The 20,364-nt window shown below is 46.7% G+C and overlaps 1 protein-coding gene across 1 annotated transcript in view; it reads left to right on the top strand.

The window, feature by feature from the left end:
* The window catches only part of PRTFDC1 (phosphoribosyl transferase domain containing 1), a 67,382-nt gene that overhangs the window by 39,582 nt on the left and 7,436 nt on the right, over nt 1-20,364 (top strand). The window contains exons 4-5 of the mRNA XM_066629049.1: nt 5,042-5,107; nt 19,829-19,846. Coding sequence (XP_066485146.1) covers nt 5,042-5,107; nt 19,829-19,846 — 84 coding nt within the window. The remainder of the gene's footprint in view (nt 1-5,041; nt 5,108-19,828; nt 19,847-20,364) is intronic.

Genomic DNA, 20,364 nt, shown 5'->3' on the forward strand with positions numbered 1-20,364 from the left:
GCCCCTCACTCTAGGGTAATCTAGGGTATATAATTTTATATTAAAATGTGCTCCAATTCATTTGGTCCATTACAGCGCAATCCTAACATGTGCTGAAGCAGGCAGGCCAAGTGACCTGCACTGTATCCAGCGCAGGTTAAGTGTGGGCTGGGGTGCAACTCAGAATAAGGGGACTTTATGTCCCCTTACCCCAAGTAACGCCCCAGCCAAACCTAAGGGGCTACTCGGATTTGTGCCAGCAAAATCACTGGCACAAATCTGGGCAACCTTGCATAAGGCCACCCAGGCCAGGGGTTAGGATGTGGCTTAAGTGCTGGATCCTGATCCCACCCCCCTCCCTGCGTCGGTCTGCCCTCTGACTTGCCTTCCCCTGCCCTCCCCCCACCCTGGGATGTCCCTGTTCTGCCCTCCCCCCGCCCTCCCCAACCCCCCACCAGCCTATGTAGGCCAGCACAGACTTACCTTCCTGTGTCGGCAAAGAGGTCAGATCTAGCCTCCACAGGCCAGGGTACATCCTTTTACCAGCTCAGCCAACTCACAAGGAGGCACAAACTTGCCATACGGCATGTTTGAGATACTCCTGGGCCATCACAAGGCACTTGCACTGGCTCAAGGGCGAGCCAGGATTGTGCCTTAACTCACATGCACTTTTTAAGTGCATATTTTGATTGCTTTCCATTGTGTCATAGAAATATACTGTAAAGTCTATAATAGATTTTATTTATATTTCTAAGATTCTACGGACCTTAGCTGTGATTCTGGGGCCCTGCAAAAAAAAATGTTTCCATTTGGGCCTCTCTGCTCCAATTGGGCCCCACAGCTCCTAAGGCTGGCCCTTCTCCACTTGTCTTCATGTTTTAACTCTAGCGTTACAAAGTCTATTAGCTGCCTGCTCTCTTTCAGAACAGATTTAAGGGGTATTTCTGACTGATTTGTTCAGTTCGTAATGGAGAGTTGTGATGAATCTTGGATCGAAACACTGTTAAGTGGCTTGAAAGTTGGCCAGGAGGCAGTAAACAACACATAATGAGAAACAGGAACATGTGGGGTTGAACTGAGGTGGAAAATCAGTGATCGGGACTGCTTTTTCTTGCAATACTCTAGAAAAGTTGTGAATGAACTTTCTGGATGACACGTTCGAGAGGAAAGCTGTGTGTCCCAGCTGAGAGGCAGGCATGACAGAATACAATTCAGTTTGCATGTTGATTATCTTTCAATATATAGAAAAAAGACAATGACCCAATCAGATACTGCAGGAAAATGTCATCTGTTGTTGGAGGTCCTTATTAGTTCCCTAATAATACGGTCCTATTTATGTCTGCTCAGAAGTAACAGCCCAATCCTATGCTTCCCAGCACCAGAAGAAACAGTAGCTCCAAATGGCTACCGCTGTATCCTGCAGGTGTGGGGAAGCCGCCAGAGGTCTCCTGGGGTGGAGGGAACTTTCATCCCCTTCCCCCAGGGAAAGGCCCAAGCCCCACAATGGGGCTTCTCAAATCTGCTCCGGCTATTTTGCCAGTGCAGACTTAAGAAGTTCCGTCTTAAGTTTTCAACCCAACACAGAGGACAGGATCTGGTGGAGGAGGCCTTTGTCATTCCCACCCCCCTTCTGGCCAGGTTCCTCCCCCACCCTTCCCCCGCCCCACAATTTCTCCCCTGCCTCAAAAGGCCACAGTGGTCATTCTTTCCTCCAGTGGCCGCACAGTTTCCTACTGGCGCTGACCCAGAACTGGCACTCCTTACTCCAAAGATGCCGTAAACATGCTTTACGGCATATTTACAACATCTACCACCAGCGCTGGGCCCTGAGCCTTATTGAAGTCAATAGGACTTACTCCCAGGAAAGTGGGTATAAGATGACAGCTTTATAGTCCTATGCATGTTTGTTCAGAAGCAAGTCCCATTTGAGTCAATGGGGCTTACTCCCAGGAAAGTGGATAGGATTTAGCTATCCGGCTGTAATTCTAACCACACTTGATAGGAAGCCCCATGGAGCGGAATGAGCCTTGCTTCTGAGTAGATGTGAATTGTTTTGCACTGTAAGTGCAGTTGGACATAATTCGCAGTTCCAAAGTTCAGGTGTCAGGTGGAACTGTGATTCACTTCATTGTGAATGTAGAGGTTTCTCCTCTTGTGCACAAAAGAGGGGAGTCAGTGGGGGGGGAGTGCCTGAATCTGGTTCACAGAGGCTCATAGATGTGGGAAACTGTGGTTTCTCATTGTGTCTGGGCCAGGGCAGAGATATCTGCCCTGGGCCAGGGCAGAGTGACAAAATGAACAAGGCTGAGAAACATCAAAATAATAAGAGATATTGCTTTGTAGCATCTTATGACCTTTTACAGAGGGCGGTTAGTGTAATATACAGAGGTGTATTTTAATGTCATTTGCACATCTGCTTGTTACATTGCAGGGAAATACTCTTGTGCTTTGGCAACAGTTAGAAATGTGGATGCAGGGAATTGGACTGCAGTTTCCTCAGTAGCAGCAGCCAGATCACAATCCTGACTTTTCTTGTCGCCTGATAGAATCTGGTGCTTTGAAAGACTCTTGGACTCACTTTTCAAATTCTTTGCCAGCTGCAGAGTTGCTGCTGTAGCCCAGAGCATGAAAATGCAGAGGAAGCGTTCTTCAAAGTCAGGGGTGTCCAAATAAGTTTACATAAGTTTACATAAATTAATATACTAGAAGTGGAACTCATATGAATGAATGAAGGTCTTGCAATAGCTCAAGGCCTATAAAAGGCCTTGCACAAAGCAAGGCTGGCCTTTCCTTTGCTGCCACAACTGCATCACAGATGTGAAACAGCAAGCAGTGGAGGAAGCCCTCATCCCACAGCTCACGCAAGAGGTCAAACAGTTACCCTCATGCTGAGAGCAGTTGCATCAGGCCAGTGTGGGCTCCAACAAACCTCCAGAGGGCCAGAGGCTCATTGGAGACTGGGGGCTCCCTGAGGGCCGCATTGAGAGGCCTCGAGGGCCACATGCGGCCCCAGGTCCGGGGTTTGGGCACCCCTGCTCAAAGTCATTGGGAGAAATGTATCATTTATTCTTCAGAGATAATGGAAGTCCTTTCAGAAATCTCCCATCTTTCAGGACCTGTTGTCCTCAGAATCGATTTTGTTTTGTGTTTTACCCAGGAAATCTCAGGGTTTTTTTCCACTTTGGAAATATAAGAGAAACTCTCCCACCACGTGTTGTTGTTCTGGGGCAATGGTTAGAACCGAATGCTCTATTTTCCTGTATTCTTTAAGTAATGTTTTCTTTGCGTTCACTCTTGGGTTCAATCCACACATTACTTTGTTATGGAATAAGGTCCTCATTTGATGACCGTCCCATGAAGTTTTCTCTCAGTGAAGAATTCATGGAATACTTCTATTACGTTCAAATTGTTAGCATGCTGAGAAAATTCTAGCTCAAAATTTATTTGTCCAGGTATTTCTAGTCTGTCTTTCTGCCTCTGAAGATGCCCTTACACACTAGATCAGTGGTTCTCAAACTGTGGGTCGGGACCCATTTGGTGGGTCGCGAACCAATTTCAGGTGGGTTCATTTCAGTATTTTATTTTTAATTTATTAGACTTGATGCTCCATGGTACATGACTGCATTTGGGGAAATATTACAGATCTATACTTTTTATAGGCTACTCTGCATATGTTTTTATATGATAGTCAATGGGGCTTACTCCTGGGTATGTGTGGGTAGGATTGCAGCCTAGGTTTGTTAAAAAATTTTCTTGCTCGATGATGTCACTTCCTTTCATGACATCACTTTTGGTGGGTCCTGACAGATTCTCTTTCTAAAAAGTGGGTCCCGGTGTGAAAAGTGTGAGAACCACTGCACTAGATCATTTGCAGAAAATAGCAGTGGTTTCAGGACATCAGTGGTTTCTGTGGCATGGTAACTTGCACATTTTCCCAAGGGAATGCTTTCCGTGCAAACAAGGCTGACCCATCCTGCAACCACTAGAATCGGGCTGCATCAGCAGCAGATTGCGAGGGGTCCAAGAGGCAGCAGATTTGGGGTGCCTTTCATCCTGAGAAATTAAATCTAGTTAACTGATAGGTTCCACTATTGTTCCCCAGCTACTGGTATTCACTGTTATACTGCCTCTGCCCTCAGGGGGGCTCCATAGAGCTATCATCACTAAGCCATTGGTCGACCTATTCTCCATGAATTCTTCTGATCCCCATTAAAGCCACCTAAGAGAGTGGCAAGCACCACATCCTGCAGCAGTGAGTTCCATAGATCAATTTTGCATTTGCAGTACTATTGTATGGCATCCAAAGAAAGTGCATTTTAAGAGCACAATTCTGTCTCACCCTTCTGCCAGCACAGTGCTCCCTACACCAGCGGAAGGTGTTGCAAAAGCACCGCAAGGCACTCCATGACATCCATCAAGTGAGCAGCACCACTGAAGCAGCATGCACCGCCCTGCCAGCACTGCATCCAGCCAGTGCAGGCAGGTAAGGTGTTGAGCAGCACAGGGGTTGGGAGAGAGTGGCAGGAGTTTTAGAGATGGGGAAGGGACATTTCTGGTGGAACAGAGGGCCCAGAAGGGGGGTAGGATTGTCAGAGGCCACCTCTGTCATGTCCTAAGCCCCCTCCTGGGCTGGGCAGCCTTACATAGGACTGCTCAGACTTCCACTAGCTATATACTGATGGAGATCCAAGTAGTCCCATAGGACAGGCTGGCACGTTACGTGGGGTAAGGAGAGGTATATCCCCTTACCCTGAGGAGACTTCCAGCTGCCTCCTAACTTGTGCTGGATACAGTGGAGGCCATGCAGCCTGGATGCACCAGCACATATTAAGATTGGGCTCTTTGTACCATAGAAGTCAATGAAGTTAGTCATTGCTAACTTTTCTCATTCATTTCAAAGGTGCTTGGTCAGAGTTCACTTTCTTTGGGTATAACTTGTTGAAACCTGTTTGTGAATTAAAACAGGAAGAAGTGTTTATTCAGTCCTGATAGATCATTGCAGTTTATCTTTCTTTTCCATGTTGAAAATGCAAGAAAAATGTGATATATTTCTATTTTTCAGAATGACCAGTCCATGAAAGATACTCAGATCATTGGGGCCGATGATTTTTCAAAGCTGAATGGAAAGGTTGGTACAGTTTGAAATACGATGCAACAGAGAATCCAGGCTGCCTTAGCTCCTGGAGTGCAAGTCATAGAAATGAGCTTACAAATCGAACAGCAAAAATGAAAACAGGAGTCTTTTTTCTTTTAAATAAACTGCGTGAAGGATTAACAGTCAATATGAAATGAATAGTGACTGAAATAAGCTTGTAACAATCTTAGGTTAGTGCTTTTCAACCAGTGGTGCTTCCTGGTATGATAGTTGGGAGTCCCACTGTAGCTTACTCCTACCTAGTATGGTAGGTGGGTAACCCATGTAGCATACTCCACCTGTCCCAATCCCAGTTCATCTCAGTCGCTTCTTTTGAGGCATTCAAACGGCCAGGAGGCAGCCTAATAGTAGGCTTATAGCGGCCCTGTTCAGCAGGAGTATTTTAACAAAGGTAAACCTTGAAATAATGTTACTGGGCATACGGGGGGAGCACAGGGGACCACGGAGATGGAGGTTCCCCATATCCGCCGTTTCCGTAGCTGCGGGGGTCCATGGAATAGATCGCCTGCAGACACCTGTATATATGTTTTGGATTGGGCTGAAAGTCCTAGAACTAGCTCCATATTCCTCTTGTCTGCTAGTGTTGCTTTCTGTACCCTTCAAGTCTACTGAGGTTGGCCAGGAACCATCTTTTATCTCACTGTTTCAGTGAAGAAAGCGCCACCCAGTCTCAGTTTCTCCTTGCTCTTCTGGCGCAGCATCCCTAAGGACATGACAGAGAGGGTATGCTCCCTGTGGTCACTGTAGGCCAGACTGAATGTTCTAACGCAAAGGAAATAAAGGCATGGCTGATCTCTGGTTTACTTCTCGTTTAGCTTGATTCCCAGGGCTGTGAGTGTAACTTCACAGTAGAGCGCACGCTTTGCATTCAGAAAGTCCCATGTTCAATCCTTCGTTTCTGGAAAAGGCTGGGCAGGGAAGCAACGTGGATGCATGCTTGTAGTTGGACTTTCTGGTTGCAGAATTTGGGGCAAAGGACAAAGGGGAGTGTCCTTGCCAAGCAATACAGAATTTGACCAATCTGAAGCTTTGTCCCTGGGCCAGCACACAGATGTCAGTGCTTCATTTGGAAATTCAGATTGGCCTCATAGCATTGCATGGTGTTAGCTGAACACTGTAAATGCTGTATCTGTGCAATGTTTCCGTTTCTTGCTGTAGTCCTGAAGGGTAGAAGAAAAAGAGCCAAAGCCCCACATAAAGCTCTATCTGTGTTATCCTCTGCTTAACACCAAGCATTTCTCCAGATGTTTCCCTTCATGGTGCAGACATCATCCTGGGTACAAAGCTCTTGTGCTTTCCGTGCTTCCACAGGCAGCTGCAAAACACGTCTCTGGCAGGTTTTCAGGATATTATCCATTTCTTACCAGCTGACTCCTCCACATTCCACACTCCTCCGCATTCCTTCGTCTCCAGCCCGCAGCTTCCAGTCACCCATCCAGAAACCGGAGCTGATCCGGCTTAGATTTTTCAGGCAAGGTGACTCCTTCACCTCCACACCTCACCTCCTACCTTTTGCTTGCTCCTCCTTTGCTTGCAGGAGGCCCCAGATGCAGTTCCTAGGATCCCCAGTTAAAATAATTTCAGGAAGCAGGACTGGGAAAGACCCCTGCCTGAGACCCTGGAGAGTGCTGCCAGTCAGGGTAGCCAATGTGGGCTAGAGATGGACCAACGATCTGATTCATTATAATGTTGTGTCCTGGTGATCATGGGTGGGACAGACCACCTCACCTCATTGCGGATGCCTTTTTTTCTAACTAACAGCATTATATGTGGGCTCTCCCAAGTTATGTAAATGTTTTAATTTTATTCCAAGTATCTTTGGTATTAAACACAGAGCAGCATTTTACAATCTGTTGCAAACAGCACATCGCTCATAAACAGTATGGGTTTGTTTTTGCCGGTGCTTACAGATGACTTGAATAATCCCAGTTGACAGGATTAGCTAAAGCTTGATATTTTTCAGAAAAGCCTTTTTCGCCCCCTAAAAGAAGCTTAACATAACCTTTTGAGATATATTAGGGAACTGAAAGCTGCATAAAGCTAAATATTAGTAGTCCTTTTTAGTAGTAGCACCTTTTTATGTTGAAGAGCTAATTTCAGAGATTAGAGTCCCTGGTATTTAAAGGGACCAGGCACCAGTCTTTTATTGGATCAATGTGTTGACAACGGTTAGTGAAGCGTTTTATGGTTCCTTTATTAACAAGACTTCTTAAATGTATGTCTCCAGAGTGTGGTGGGAATAGGCCAGCTGGTATCCTAGCTTAGCACTGGAGGCAGCAGTGGTTAAATCACTTCACACACACAGTGCAGACAGATAAGCAGTATGAACTCCGAGTTTGTGTGATATCTTCTCCTCTCCTTTGAGCATAAGGGAGAAAAGCAGAGGTACCCAGTTGTCATTTGCAATAAATGATAGTTTTCTTTTCATCCAAATGTGACAAAGTGTATGAAAGATGCTAAGGGCAGTCTTAAGCCAAGTCTCCCAGCAGCAAGACTCTTGCCCCTTGCACCCTGTGCCATCCATGCCCTGGCTCTTCAGCAAGCTAGGTGGGTAAGAGCTTGAGACAGCAAGGGCAACTGCTTAGCTATAATGCCAAATTGAGGATGACCCCTTGGCCCAGTGGAGGTGTACTGAGCCTATAAAACCATTGCCATCAGTAAGAAGGATTCTGATCTCCCAAAATGAGTAGCAATCGCCTGGAGGGCCTTCTCTCCTTCTTGGCCATATCTGCAGCTGTGCTGCATGTATAGTGTTGTCATACCCAAAGGTGTAACTCAGGTGTGCCTTAGTTTTCCTTGGTTCAAGTGCCTCTGCTTCCATCTTCTCCTAACCAGAACCAAATCCAACTCCCTTACAGAACCAAATCCAAATGGGTTGTGAACCCAGGGATTCGAGCTCTACTCAGAACTTCATAAATTGTGCTGACTGCCTCTAATCGGAGGAGGCACTGACCTATATTCCCTCTAAGGCAGCAATCTCAACCTTTCTCATCTCACAGTACACTGAGAAGGCACTAAAATTGTCAAGGCATATCATCGGTTTTTTGACAATTGACTAGACTAGGCCCACCGCACTGCCTGCTGGGGAATCTCATTCCTCTAATATAATGGCCCTACTAATATATGAACCTCCCCCAAACTCCCACAGTACACCTGCAGACCATTCGCTGCACACCAGTGTGCTGCGGCACAGTGATTGAAAGCTGCTGCTTTAAGTGGTCTGCGCCAGTGTGCAGATCCCTTCTTCAGTTGCACGGTGTGTGACGCCATCTCCGGACGCTCATAAACAGTATCTGTTTGTTTTCATCAGCTCTTAACAGTTACTTGAATAATCCCAGTTGACAGGATTAGATAAAGCTTGATTTTTTTTCAGAAAAGCCTCCCCTCCCCAAAAACAAAAATAGGTTGCTGAACCCCCTTCTTGTGGAGATCAACTCCAAGGTCTGCAGCTACACACCTTACAGGGAACACTGGTGTTGATCACTTCTGCAAACAAGCTGCTTCTTTGAGGAGGGAGAAGTGCCACCTGAGTACAAACGAGAACCTGAGATAGCTCTCGTGAACTGAATCAAATTTAGGAAGAACCAACACCCTGGTGCTTCTTAACATTTATGCAAAGGGGAGGATTTTGGCAGCCCCTGTTGCTACTCTCATCATAGAGAATCTATTTCTGCTGAAATCCTCCTTTTCACATTAAACTGTCCTCGCCTGCTCTGTTGCTGTCACCGAGCTGATGGTTACCTGCCTACCCTCAGCAGATATAATTAACACTTTTCCATTTTCTGCTAACAACAAATGAACGAGATGACTCAATGTGTTCTGAAGCAAGACCAAAGGGATGCTATTAGGGAAGGAAAAAGCAGTTTGAGCTGCAGCCTGGACCCTGATCTCAGCCTCCATCATGAACATCTGCTTTCCATTCATCATTAGCAGCATGAATGTTACTGATCTTATTGGAGCTGTCACAATGCCTGGCTCTTCAGATTCCAACCAATTTTGTTTTTTAAATCCTTCTGATAGATCCCGCCTTCTCGGACATATGCTCACGAGCTAGGAGATAAATCTAGTGTTTGCTGCTTATAAATTGAACTCTGCTGTGCCTTGGATAAGCATAAGGAAAAGGCATGCCATCCAAGCAGGCAACGGTCACTCAAGCAGTCTGTACAAATGCCCTGCTTGCAGTCCTAGTCATCCGCCTCTGGGTTCCTGTCGACATGGAACGTGTACGTCTTTCATTCTCTCCTAGCTGGTACTGGAACTCAGAGTCATCCAATGAAATTGTTTGGTAGTATATACAGCACAGGTGAAAAGAAGTGTGTCAGCCCGTATTTCAACTTATGGGCTTCGGTACCAAAGGATGTGCTGCTGATGGAAACAGGTTTAGCTTGCTTAAAAAAAGAAATAATTTACTGTAGATATAACCATAGGTTTATCAATGGCTGTTGGCAATGGTAGCTGCATTTATTGTTTATTTATTTGTTTGCCACCATGATAGATCTCAAAGCGGTTCATACCATCTTCCTTCCTGTTAGTTCCTTTCTTTTAGCAGCAATTAAAAGGGACTGATCAGAAAGTTACAGGCCTGTAGGCATGAGTAGGTCTTCTTTTTTGAAGGGAGGAAAGGTATGTGCCAGGTCCTTGGCAAAAGCTCTAAGAGTTGCTCTGAGCAGGGGCAGACACCATTGGTGTTGCTGCACAGATGATCACCGAAAAGGCACCAGTTTGGGGGTAGTCAACCTGGGGAGTGCGTGCATGAAAGAAAAAGAGAGAGAATCTCTCGTATAATATCTGCAGATGTAATCCATGTGCACTTCATTTCCTCTTCCGGAGCAATAATGAAGGAGCTGAGCTATTCCAGACCTATGGCTGCCGACAAAGAGACTGCATAACCGGTTATCATTAATTGCATCTGTGACTTCTCAATTAGTTTTTCAGTTGGCATAATAGCATTCCTATCACAACCAAACCAGACTGCATATTTCTTATGCATAAACATGCCTGACTATCCATTACAGGCTTGAACTTGGGATATTCACCAGCAAATGTTTTGATTTTTTAAAAAAGTTTTTCTTTTAAATCAAGACTGAATCCTAACCACCTTCCTGGGCCCGATCCCAGGTCAGTGCAGATGTGTGCACTGGCAGATTTGCTGCAACACCGAGTAGATCCACTATGCCACAAAGGCTTTAAGAGAATGGATGTTCCCTTACCCAGAGGCGACCTCAGTGATTGCTCCCCCCCCCCCCCGCACGATGCAGTGGTAGCCTTTCTGGCACCACTGCATTGGCGGGTGGGGGGAATGGACAGGACCAAGTTCCAGTGCCTGAAGAAAACTGGCCTCTGAGGAAGCTTACCATAGCTGTGGGTGAAATGTCAGGTGGAGCTGGGATCTCCATAAAGGCCAGGGAGGCCAATGATGAGGAGGAAGCTGGGCAAGGCCTACAGCCAGGAGGAAGGCTACATGCCCATGAGACCCAGGCTACCTTAGAAGCCAAAGAGGGGGACCCAGGTGGATCTAACCCCCCCCCTTTTGGACCTGAAGCCACTCAGCCTCACCCCAGGGACCTGTCGCAGGGTGAGTCTGAACCCCTTTTTGGCCGGAGGACCCTCAATCCCCTCCCCAGGATCTGACAACTCCCTGGGTTTTTTAAAGCAATCTCCTCTGTTGCTACCACACCTGCCCTGTGTGTGTGTGTGAGTGAGAGAGAGAGAGAGAGAGAGAGAGAGAGAGAGAAAGAGCTCCACCTTGCTGCACGTGTTCTGGCTACAGAAATTTTCCGCCCCCCCCCCCCTTCCCCTCCTCAGCCTCTTTGCAGGCTCAGGAGCTCCAGGAATATTACTGTTCCTTGCAAGGGGAACCTCTTCCAGGGCTATTTCCCTGCCTGGGCAAGGCAGAGCCTTTTTGCAGTGTTTTGGGCTGCCTGGAAACAGTTCAAGATGCAGGACAAAGTAGGCAAAAGTGTGTGTGACTTTCAGTAAACACCCCCCCCCCCCATTTGCGTTGAGACAAATCTGCAGATAAAAAAATCCATGGATAAATAGTCTGCACCTGTATTTGATGTTTAGTTTCAGTTTTAATTCTTATTTTAGCTCAAGTATGTTTTTGGTTTTTAGTTTTTATCTTTTAGTTTTAGCTTTTAGGTTGAGTTTTAGTCGTTATTTTTAGTTTTCAGTTTTCAACTTAGTTTTAGTGTGGTGATAGTTAGCCCCCACCCCTTTTAGGATGGGTTTAGGCTCATTAGGTTAAAAAAAAAAACAAAGCTAGACCACGGCACCCAGCCTGAAAAACTGTTAAGTCCAATACACAACGGTGCATGTTCATAAGCGTCTATTAAAACATTCCTGCTTTTCCCTGTTGTCCATGGAGGATACCCAGAGTAGCTCACAGTACATCAAAGGCAATCAGAAGCAGATGCAGAAAATGCAGCAGCAGCAAAACAAGACCACCAGAACGTTTAGCTGTTACCCAGGGCTTATTTAAACAGCAGGGTCTTGACCTGGTGTCCCAAAACAGGCAGGGGGAGAGACAGGCTTCCAGGCGACAAATTTCAACGCCAGAGTGCCAGTATTGAAAAGGCCTCTTCCATGTACCCTCCCAGCGTACTTCAAGCAAAGGTGGGACACAGAGGATCTCTGCATGCGGGTAGATTCCTACGGGGTACTATTTAGTCTGTTAAGCCATTTCTGCCCAACATTGTATATATGCAACAGGGATCAAATTGGGCTAGGCAGAAGTGGGTTAAGCAAGAAGATATTTATTCAGGGATGTATTTATGAACACTTGGATCTTTTGTGTTATTTGGGGTAGGCCAGAGCTCAGTAGGAGAGCACAAGGTTTGGCTACAGAGTGCCACAGATTCCATTCTTGGCAATGCAAAGGAGCCAGTAGCAGGTGATGAGAAAGACCTCCGGTTACTCTCTTCGGGGCTGGCACTGCAACTGTACAGTAGTGTAATACCTGAAATCACAGCTGAAGTAAACTACTAGTGTTTGTGAGGAGGTACAAACTCATTCTCTGTTAGAACACAGGATGTCTCTGAACTACTGCCCTGATCCTGTCCTCGACCAGGGCTGCTGATGCAGTGGCCACTGCATCCTGCAGTCCAGCTGGGGACCAGGCCAGCCAGGAGAGGTGAGTAAAGGAAAAATTTATTTATTTCTCTGACCACTCCATGGTCCCCTATGTGACTACTCAGATCTTCGCTGGTTCTTTTGCTAGTGTGAACCTGATACAGCAAAGAGGGATGTCAGGCCTGGGACAAGGAGATAGGATTTGGTGTCTGCTGCTGCCTCCAAGATCCACCCCATCAAACCCAACCCCAATCTGCCTCCAACCTGCCTGATTTCCACACCAATCCACCTCCACTCCCACAGTATCCATGCCAACAGCTAGTTTATGTGGTGCCGTTGCCAACACACAGCCTTCTAGCCGTTGTACTGGCAACAGTGCTCCACAGACCAATGGAAGGTTGTCACACCAGCAGACATCTTTGTCTGCCAGTGTACCATGAGATTAGGATTGGCCCCTGAGGCAGTTCCCTCAGGAAGCAAGTTGGCTGGCCTCCTTGCCTCCTTTCATTCACTGGAGGCCTCCACTCTATTCCTTCCATTCACTGGCTGGCCTCCACTGAATGGAGGCCTCCTTCCATTCACTGGCTGGCCTCCACTACTGGTCTTCCTCCTCCTACTCCCTGGCTTGGAAGAGAGAGAGAGAGAGAGTGAATAGGGAAGTGTGAAGAAGAGGAGTGTGGTGAGCTGCAGCATGCTGTAGCCCAGTGGTTCCTATACTGTGCCATGTCAGTATAGGTGCTGTGATAAACTCACAGGGGCACCGTTGGATGCCCTAGCGGCATCTTATAGCCATCCTGGGTACCACTATCTTGAATTGCATGAGATTTTGTGAGATCTCACATGATTCAAGATGGTGGCGTCCAGGAGAGCAGGTTGATGGTGCCACAACCTGGCTCTGTAACTGCAGGGTGCTGTGACCACAGTATGTTTGGGAACTGTTGCTCTAGCCCACTGCTCATCTCTCCTCCATACTTGCTCTTTCACTTCATCCCCTTCTCCCCCTCCCCATCCAGGGATTGGGAGGAGCAGAGGCTAGCATGTCACCAGTTAAACCATTTCAGCCCAATGTTGCATATATGCAACAGGGACAAATGTGTACTTCTGTGGGCCAGGAAAAAATGGGTTAAGGAGGGTGCGGTATTTTATTATTGTAAGTTGCCCTGGTTACCTCACTGTTAAAAGATATACATCTTTTAAATAAATATTTGCCATACCACTTAAGGCAGCAGGATGTCTTGGGTCATCCCTGTGAACTACCTTGACTGCTCGGGACTTCTTCCTAACACCAGAGCTGCATGTAAACCTTGCTGTAAGATTCAGTCAAGTCACATCTTTTGATTTATATAATTAACCATATCTGGAATGGTTTTATCCTTGGCTGTGTAATCCCACTCATGTTTATTCATCTGCTGACTCATCTTTATTATTAGTGGAGCCACCATAGCATTCAGATGAGCCATGAGTGAGGAGGTGGGATGATTTGCAGCTGGTGTCTCAGTGCTGCCATTCAAAAAGGAATCGGCCCTACACAAATGAATACTGAATGAGTGTCAGAATCTGCTTTCTACTGAGGGAGACCATTGGTCCATCCAGCTCAGTACTGTCAGCAAGCACTGACTGGCAGTAGTGCTCCAAAGTTTCAAGCATAACTTTTGATTTACCCTACCTGGGTATGCTGGGATTGAATGTAAGACTTTTTACATGGAAAGCAGGTGCTCGGTCATTGAGTAGCCTCTAGCCCTTCTCCAGTTAGTCATGGCTGAACTACCAACTTCTTATCCTGTTTAGGGTTGGAAACTGAAACTGTTTCGAGGCTTTTTGCCTGACCCATGTTCTCAGTAACCCACATAGCATCACACTATCCTATGATTATCCTTAATGCAAAATAGCATTTTGCTTTTTCCCAGTCTTGACACAGAGACCTTCTTATCAGGTCTCTGATGGGCATGGTGGTTGTTATTTATTGTTTATATATTACCATCAGTTTGCACAGTGCTTTACAGTGAACAGATCCCTGCCCTAAGGGGCTTATAATCTAACAGTTTACTTGTAGGTTGCCCTCAGCAGCAGACCTAGCACTGGACAAAGGGGTCAAATGCCCTGGGCACTAAGCCAGCACGACTCTAGGACCAAATGGGAAGCCTTACTGAGTCAGAAACTGTACTTCTGGTTTTCTGGAAGTACGGTTTGAGACCATGTGGAAGCCTCAGAAGTCTTCCCCAGTCAATCTTAGAGTTCCGCGAGGTTCCATTGTACTTTGAAGGTGGGGGTGCAGCATAGCATAAGGGGGGTGGCATCGCAGATCTTTGCCCCGGGAGTGGTGAGGGGTAAGTCCGCCACCGGTTGCCATTTTGGGAGTTCTGGTAGGACTTCTGTACCTTCAGCAGCTGTGTGGGAGAAAGAAATGGAATCCTCTTTTCCCAAGTTAGAGACACACAGAAATTCATCTTTTGAATTTCTGTCATCACGCAAGTACACTACTGAAAGTACAGGTCAGGTCAGTGAGGAAAAGGTGACCATAAACTTTGCTTGCAGATGCACCTCAGGTGTGTCAGTCAGTGACATTTGTGGCGTTGCATCAGAGTAACTCCTATAAGAGAGTTCAAACTCATAATTGTGGAAATTACCGTGCACAGCTGTGAATTTAAAAGAGAGGGGAGAGCAAACCTGCCTGGGACAGTGCCTTTTCCCCTTGCTCTTCCCCTCCACTCTTCCAGCTGGTCAGGCTGAAATTTATGGGGATTGGGCTGGTAATCTCTTAGCTGCTTCTACCCAAGCCTAGGAAGCCCAGACAAGAAGATGATGCTTTGGGAAAGCCTTTCTCCCAGAGCAGGGGTGCCCAAACCCCGGCCCTGGGGCCACATGCGGCCCTCGAGGCCTCTCAATGCGGCCCTCAGGGAGCCCCCAGTCACCAATGAGCTCTGGCCCTCCAGAGACTTGCTGGAGCCCACACTGGCCTGAAGCAACTGCTCTCAGTGTAAGGGTGACTGTTTGACCTCTTGCGTAAGCTGTGGGATGAGGGCTTCCTCCACTGCTTGCTGTTTCACGTCTGTGATGCAGTAGCAGAAACAAAGGAAAGGCCGGCCTTGCTTTGTGTAAGGCCTTTTATAGGCCTTGAGCTATTGCATCATGCATTCATGTAAGTTCATCTTTAATATATTTATTTATGTAAACCTATGTAAATCTATTCAAATTTTAAATGTAAATTAATTCTTTTTTTCCCCGGCCCCCGACACAGTGTCAGAGAGATGATGTGGCCCTCCTGCCAAAAACTTTGGACACCCCTGTCCCAGAGCAACAAAAAGCCCCCAAATCCAAGGGTTCCCCTTAGAAACCAAGCAGCAGCAATATGTGATGGTCTGAAAGAGCATGGCAAGCCCACTCCCTCCCAAGTGACCTTGGATCAGGCAGGTAAAACAGCACAAGAAGCTTAAGGAAAATGCTGAGGAAATGAAGCAATAGGGGAGGGCCAAGGCACATATCAAAGAACAAACAGATACGACAAAAGGGAAGGCTGGCTGGCAGGCTGGCAAGGAGATTAAAATGCAAGTGGCAAATAAAACAAATGTTTGTAATTACTCATGTTGTCCCCGGATTCGGGCCTTTGCAGTCACACGGTCAGTGAGCCTGCCTTCTCACCTAAGCAGCATCTGCTTTCGTTGATGGGCTGGATGCAACATCTCTCAGCATCCTTGTAATTGACCTTAAAAAAACTAAGGGCCCAATCCTGTCTCCAGCCACCATGCAGCAATACAGCGGTGTCAAAACAATTGCCAGTATACCCTGCCAGGCAAGGCAGGCAGCTGGAGGTCTCCTTGGCATAAGGGACCTGTGTAGAGCCCCAGTAACCGTGATGGGTCTACTCAGAACTGCACCAGCAGAACCAATCTGTTTGATCTGGGAAAGGGGATAGAATTTGGCAGCAGCCAAGGCTGTCCTCACCCCTCCCAGGCCTAACTGCTCCCAGCCAGCCCTCCCCTGCCCTGTTTCACCCCCTCCCCACTTTCCCCCTGCCCCTTCCCCATGTAGAATGCTCCCCACCACCCAACAGAGAACTTACCTGCACGTGCTCCTGCTGCTTGTCCTGCACTGACTGGCGCTGGCTTCTCCAATGGTGCCTCTTCCCTCCTGATTGCCACAATGTGTCTTACAGCATGTTTGTGATGGCCTTGCCAGGTCAGTGCATGGACCACCGGGCTGTAAGTTTGATGACAACACTATTTTATCCAGTTGGATGGTTTACGACTACCCCAGCTCCTTACATGTCCCTTGACCTCATCTTAGGGAAGGCTGAAACATCCCAGAAACCTCTGCAGAGTTGAGAGCTTCCAAAATATAGGCAGAAAAATGAGAAAGAATAGATTTTCTCCACAAAAGCATATGCTGATTAACAGTGAGCATGTCATCTTGATGTTAGTCATTTTCACAGGGATTGTATGCCGCAGTACTGGCTCTGTTTATAAAAATACTGGTCTTAAGTGTTGTGTGCAGGGGAAAAACCAAGACAGAATCCAGGACAGAAAATCAGTGAGGACGGAGTGAGGACAGGAACCAAGCAAGTTATGATACTGCAGGGACGTGCAGTGGGTGGGGAGGAAGGTGAGGCAGAAGCTTCCCACTGGAGTCCTCCATAAAGCACCACTGTGTGTGAGGTGTGCAAGCACTCACAACCCACACACTATGCTCATGGGTTGTGAGTGCTTGCACACCTCACACACAGTGGAGCTTTGCGGAGGACTCCGGTGGGGAGGCTCTGCCTCACCTGCCACCCCACCCACCACATGTCCCTGTGAGACTGGCACGCATGACAAGGAGTTGGCTCTCGGAGAAACAGTCTTCTTGTGCCTCACCAATGCACTTTTAACCAGCTGAACCAACAACCTGCCCTTCTCTTGCAAGGGGTTCTACAAGAAAGCAAGAGAGCAAGAAAGTCAAAATAGTCCCACCTACGGGTGCCTCCCATGACATCCGGTTGAGAACCAGGGCGTGCTCCTTTCGCCCCCGTCAGCAAAAGCTATCTGTTGTAAAATCTGTTAGGACAGGAGTATCAAGCCTCTTTACATAACAATTGCATAACTTAACAGCACAAACACATGTTATTAATTTTATTATAGTGCTCTCAGGCACCTGCTTAGAAATAGAGCTCTCATTTATGAACCGAGTGGAGGACTCATCACCACCCGCTGAACTTAAGCATGTCGTTTGCCGAACGTTATTCACCAATGAATCTTATTGTCTCCCTAAGGAACGGAGAACTATTTTGGTAGCCGTGTCACTCATAGAGCAGGCCATGCCTCATATGTCATTAGATGAGCCACTTGCTCCTTATCACATGAGGAGCTAAATCATTTAGGCATCGACTCATCCCTTGAGCAATCTCAGCTAATTACAGGCCAGGTCAGTCGCCACCTTGTTAAGTCACTTGATTAGTGTACATCTAGGTGTCAAAAGCCATGTACCTTACCCATGGCCTAGAATTCTCAGTGAGGTGTTTCGCTGTCATTTCTCCTCAGGCAAAGAATCCCATTGCCTTATGGGTGCCATCCCACAATCACTTTCACAGGCCAGTGCAATTGTCCTGTGTTTCATTTTAAAACCTGTTTTTTTTTAACCAGTAAAGAGTCTTGGTCATTTTTAAGTTAGTTAAATCAAGAATTTATTATCGTGTCATGGAGGTGACAGTAGCCATCTTGGGGTTGAATTGCTTTGCAATTCACGTTGCTTTACACTGTGTAAATATCTGTGCTGATTTCACTGGGACTGTTCAGGACTGTTCACTGTTGTGCCCATGAACATATCTTTTCTGACATGACAAAGGCAAGGCATTGTACAGTTTGAGGAGCACAAGTTTGCTTGGGTTTTTAGGACACTATGGGCGCAATCCTAACCAACTTTCCTGCACTGGCATAGCTGTGCCAGTGGGGCATTTGCTGCATCCTGCAGTTGGGGGGGGGCAGTCCCGGAAGCCTCCTCTAGGTAAAGGAAAGTTTGTTCCCTTACCTCAGAGTTGCATTGCCCTTACCTCGGCACTGGAAAGTTGGTTAGGATTGCGCCCTAATTGGCTGAATCAAAGTGAATATATCCCCAGAATGGTATCTCAGAAATGGTGTTTGCAAAGACTTATCTTGGATCAAGGTGCCTAAAGCAACCCAGTAAAAGTAACATGTTTTAAATGTTTATTTAATTATATTTCAATAGGAGTCAATTGAATGTCTCTGTGTGGAGTAAGGTTTTGGGGCCAGTTAGCTAAGGCTGACTGCTGGGGAATCATCTGCAAGAACGAACACGGGGCCACTAAAAAAACTAGTAGTGCAGGCTTTGCATGAGAAGAGCTTAGACATGCAGAGTGTTCTGAGGTCTAGGAAAAGACTATATGAATGAGGAGCTGCAACCCTCCACCAGAGGACCTTTAGGATGAAGATGCAGGGGCACAGAAGCATAGCCAGAGGGGGGCAGTGCAGTAAGTATGGCAGGTGCCACAACACACTGTGTAAGTGACCCTTCCTACTCACTGTTGGAGCTATTCGGGACAGCGACAGCAATACACAAGCAAGTGCATGCACATTGCTGCGCCAAATTGTTCCAACAGCAAGGGGGAGTGGCCGCTGACATGGGGCGCTGTGGTGCCTGCCATACTTACCATGCTGTCTCCCCACCAGCTACACTACTACAGGGAGTATGAATTAACTTCTCAGTTTCTGCTAAGGTGGTTTGTTGATGTCAGGCAAGAGCAGTGGGGCTTGGTAACCAAGGTTCTTCATGTTCCCAGTTCTGGAGAAAGATTTTGAGGAGACAGAAGAGCAACAGAATGTTCAATATTTCAACTCAGCTGGTGCCAGGCAGTAGTTTGGCCAGATTTGGGAGAGGGAAGCAAGACCAGGGAGCCAAGGATGCTTTTTTTCAGGGAAAGGGCTTCAAGGGGGATTTGATGGACATTCAGAAGGCACTATGCTGTAGTTTATCTGGTCCTGAAAGGAAGGTACAGTAAAAAAAGAATAAAGAGGAGCTGGGGGGGGGTCACCTGTCCCGGGGAATTGGCGGCACACAGCTTCTTGGGTTGCTGAATGAAAGGGGGAGCTTTCGAACACCACATAGATGGGAGAACAGTGTGCAATCTGGAGGTCTGTGATCAGACTTTGCATAGTGTTATGGGGTCCTAGGCTAATAGACATGCTGAGCAAACTTTGCTGTGTGGGCCTTCTAGCTGGAGATTGAACCTGGGACCTTCTGCATCAAAGCATGCATTTTACCTCTGGGAAAGAAAACACTGCTGTTTTCTTACATCTCCCCCTCTCCTCAAGGGCAATACATCATTTCCTCATTGTAAGGCCGAAAGAACTGGGCCAGAGCTGTAGATATAGGGCACAGGCCGGAAGAATCATGTGTCTGTCTATTGGGAACACATGATTCTCTTTGCTCCCAGTCCTTGTAGGACTGTCTCGCACAACCATGCACCTCAGGATGTTCCTCAAAGTTATCCAGTACTAGACCCCCTCTTTCCCTGGGAACATGAAACTTCAGAAAACATAAGGTCACTTTCTGCCTATTGTTGACTGCTGATCTGCTGAGTTCTGTACAACTGAGTTTCCTTTTCTCCCCCTCCCCTTTTTGATTTTATTTCAGAATGTATTAATTGTGGAGGTAAGTTCATTATCTTTTTTTAACATATACTCAAAAAGTGGGAGTCTAAGAGGGCCAGTTCACAAGGATGTCTCATACCGCTTTCACTCTGTATACATAAAAGCAGATTTACAAACAGAATCCCATAAAGTCAGCAAAAGCTTTTTTAAAACAATTTCACTATTGAATAATAATACCTAGGTATTTATATACCACCTTTCTGGTCATCGGATTACTCCTCTGACTATTCAAGGTGGTTTACATTGGCAGGCATTTCTAAATCCCTCAAGGGGATTTTTACAAACATAGAGGTTCTCTCTTTCAAGAACCAACAACATTTCAGAATGGATCTTCCTGGTTTGGTCTGGCCTCTGGTTCTCCCATGCAGGCAGACCTGGTGCCTTTTTTTTTTCTCTTGAGATAATTCCAATTGAAGTGTTGTCTTCAGAGAACAGACCTTCTCCTCTGATCTTTGGTAGCTGGAACACCTTTTTACTGTTGATGAACAGGGAATAGAAGAAGCCAGTTTCGTCCAGACC

Source organism: Tiliqua scincoides, chromosome 5 (assembly GCF_035046505.1).
Source record: "Tiliqua scincoides isolate rTilSci1 chromosome 5, rTilSci1.hap2, whole genome shotgun sequence".
NCBI lineage: Eukaryota > Metazoa > Chordata > Lepidosauria > Squamata > Scincidae > Tiliqua > Tiliqua scincoides.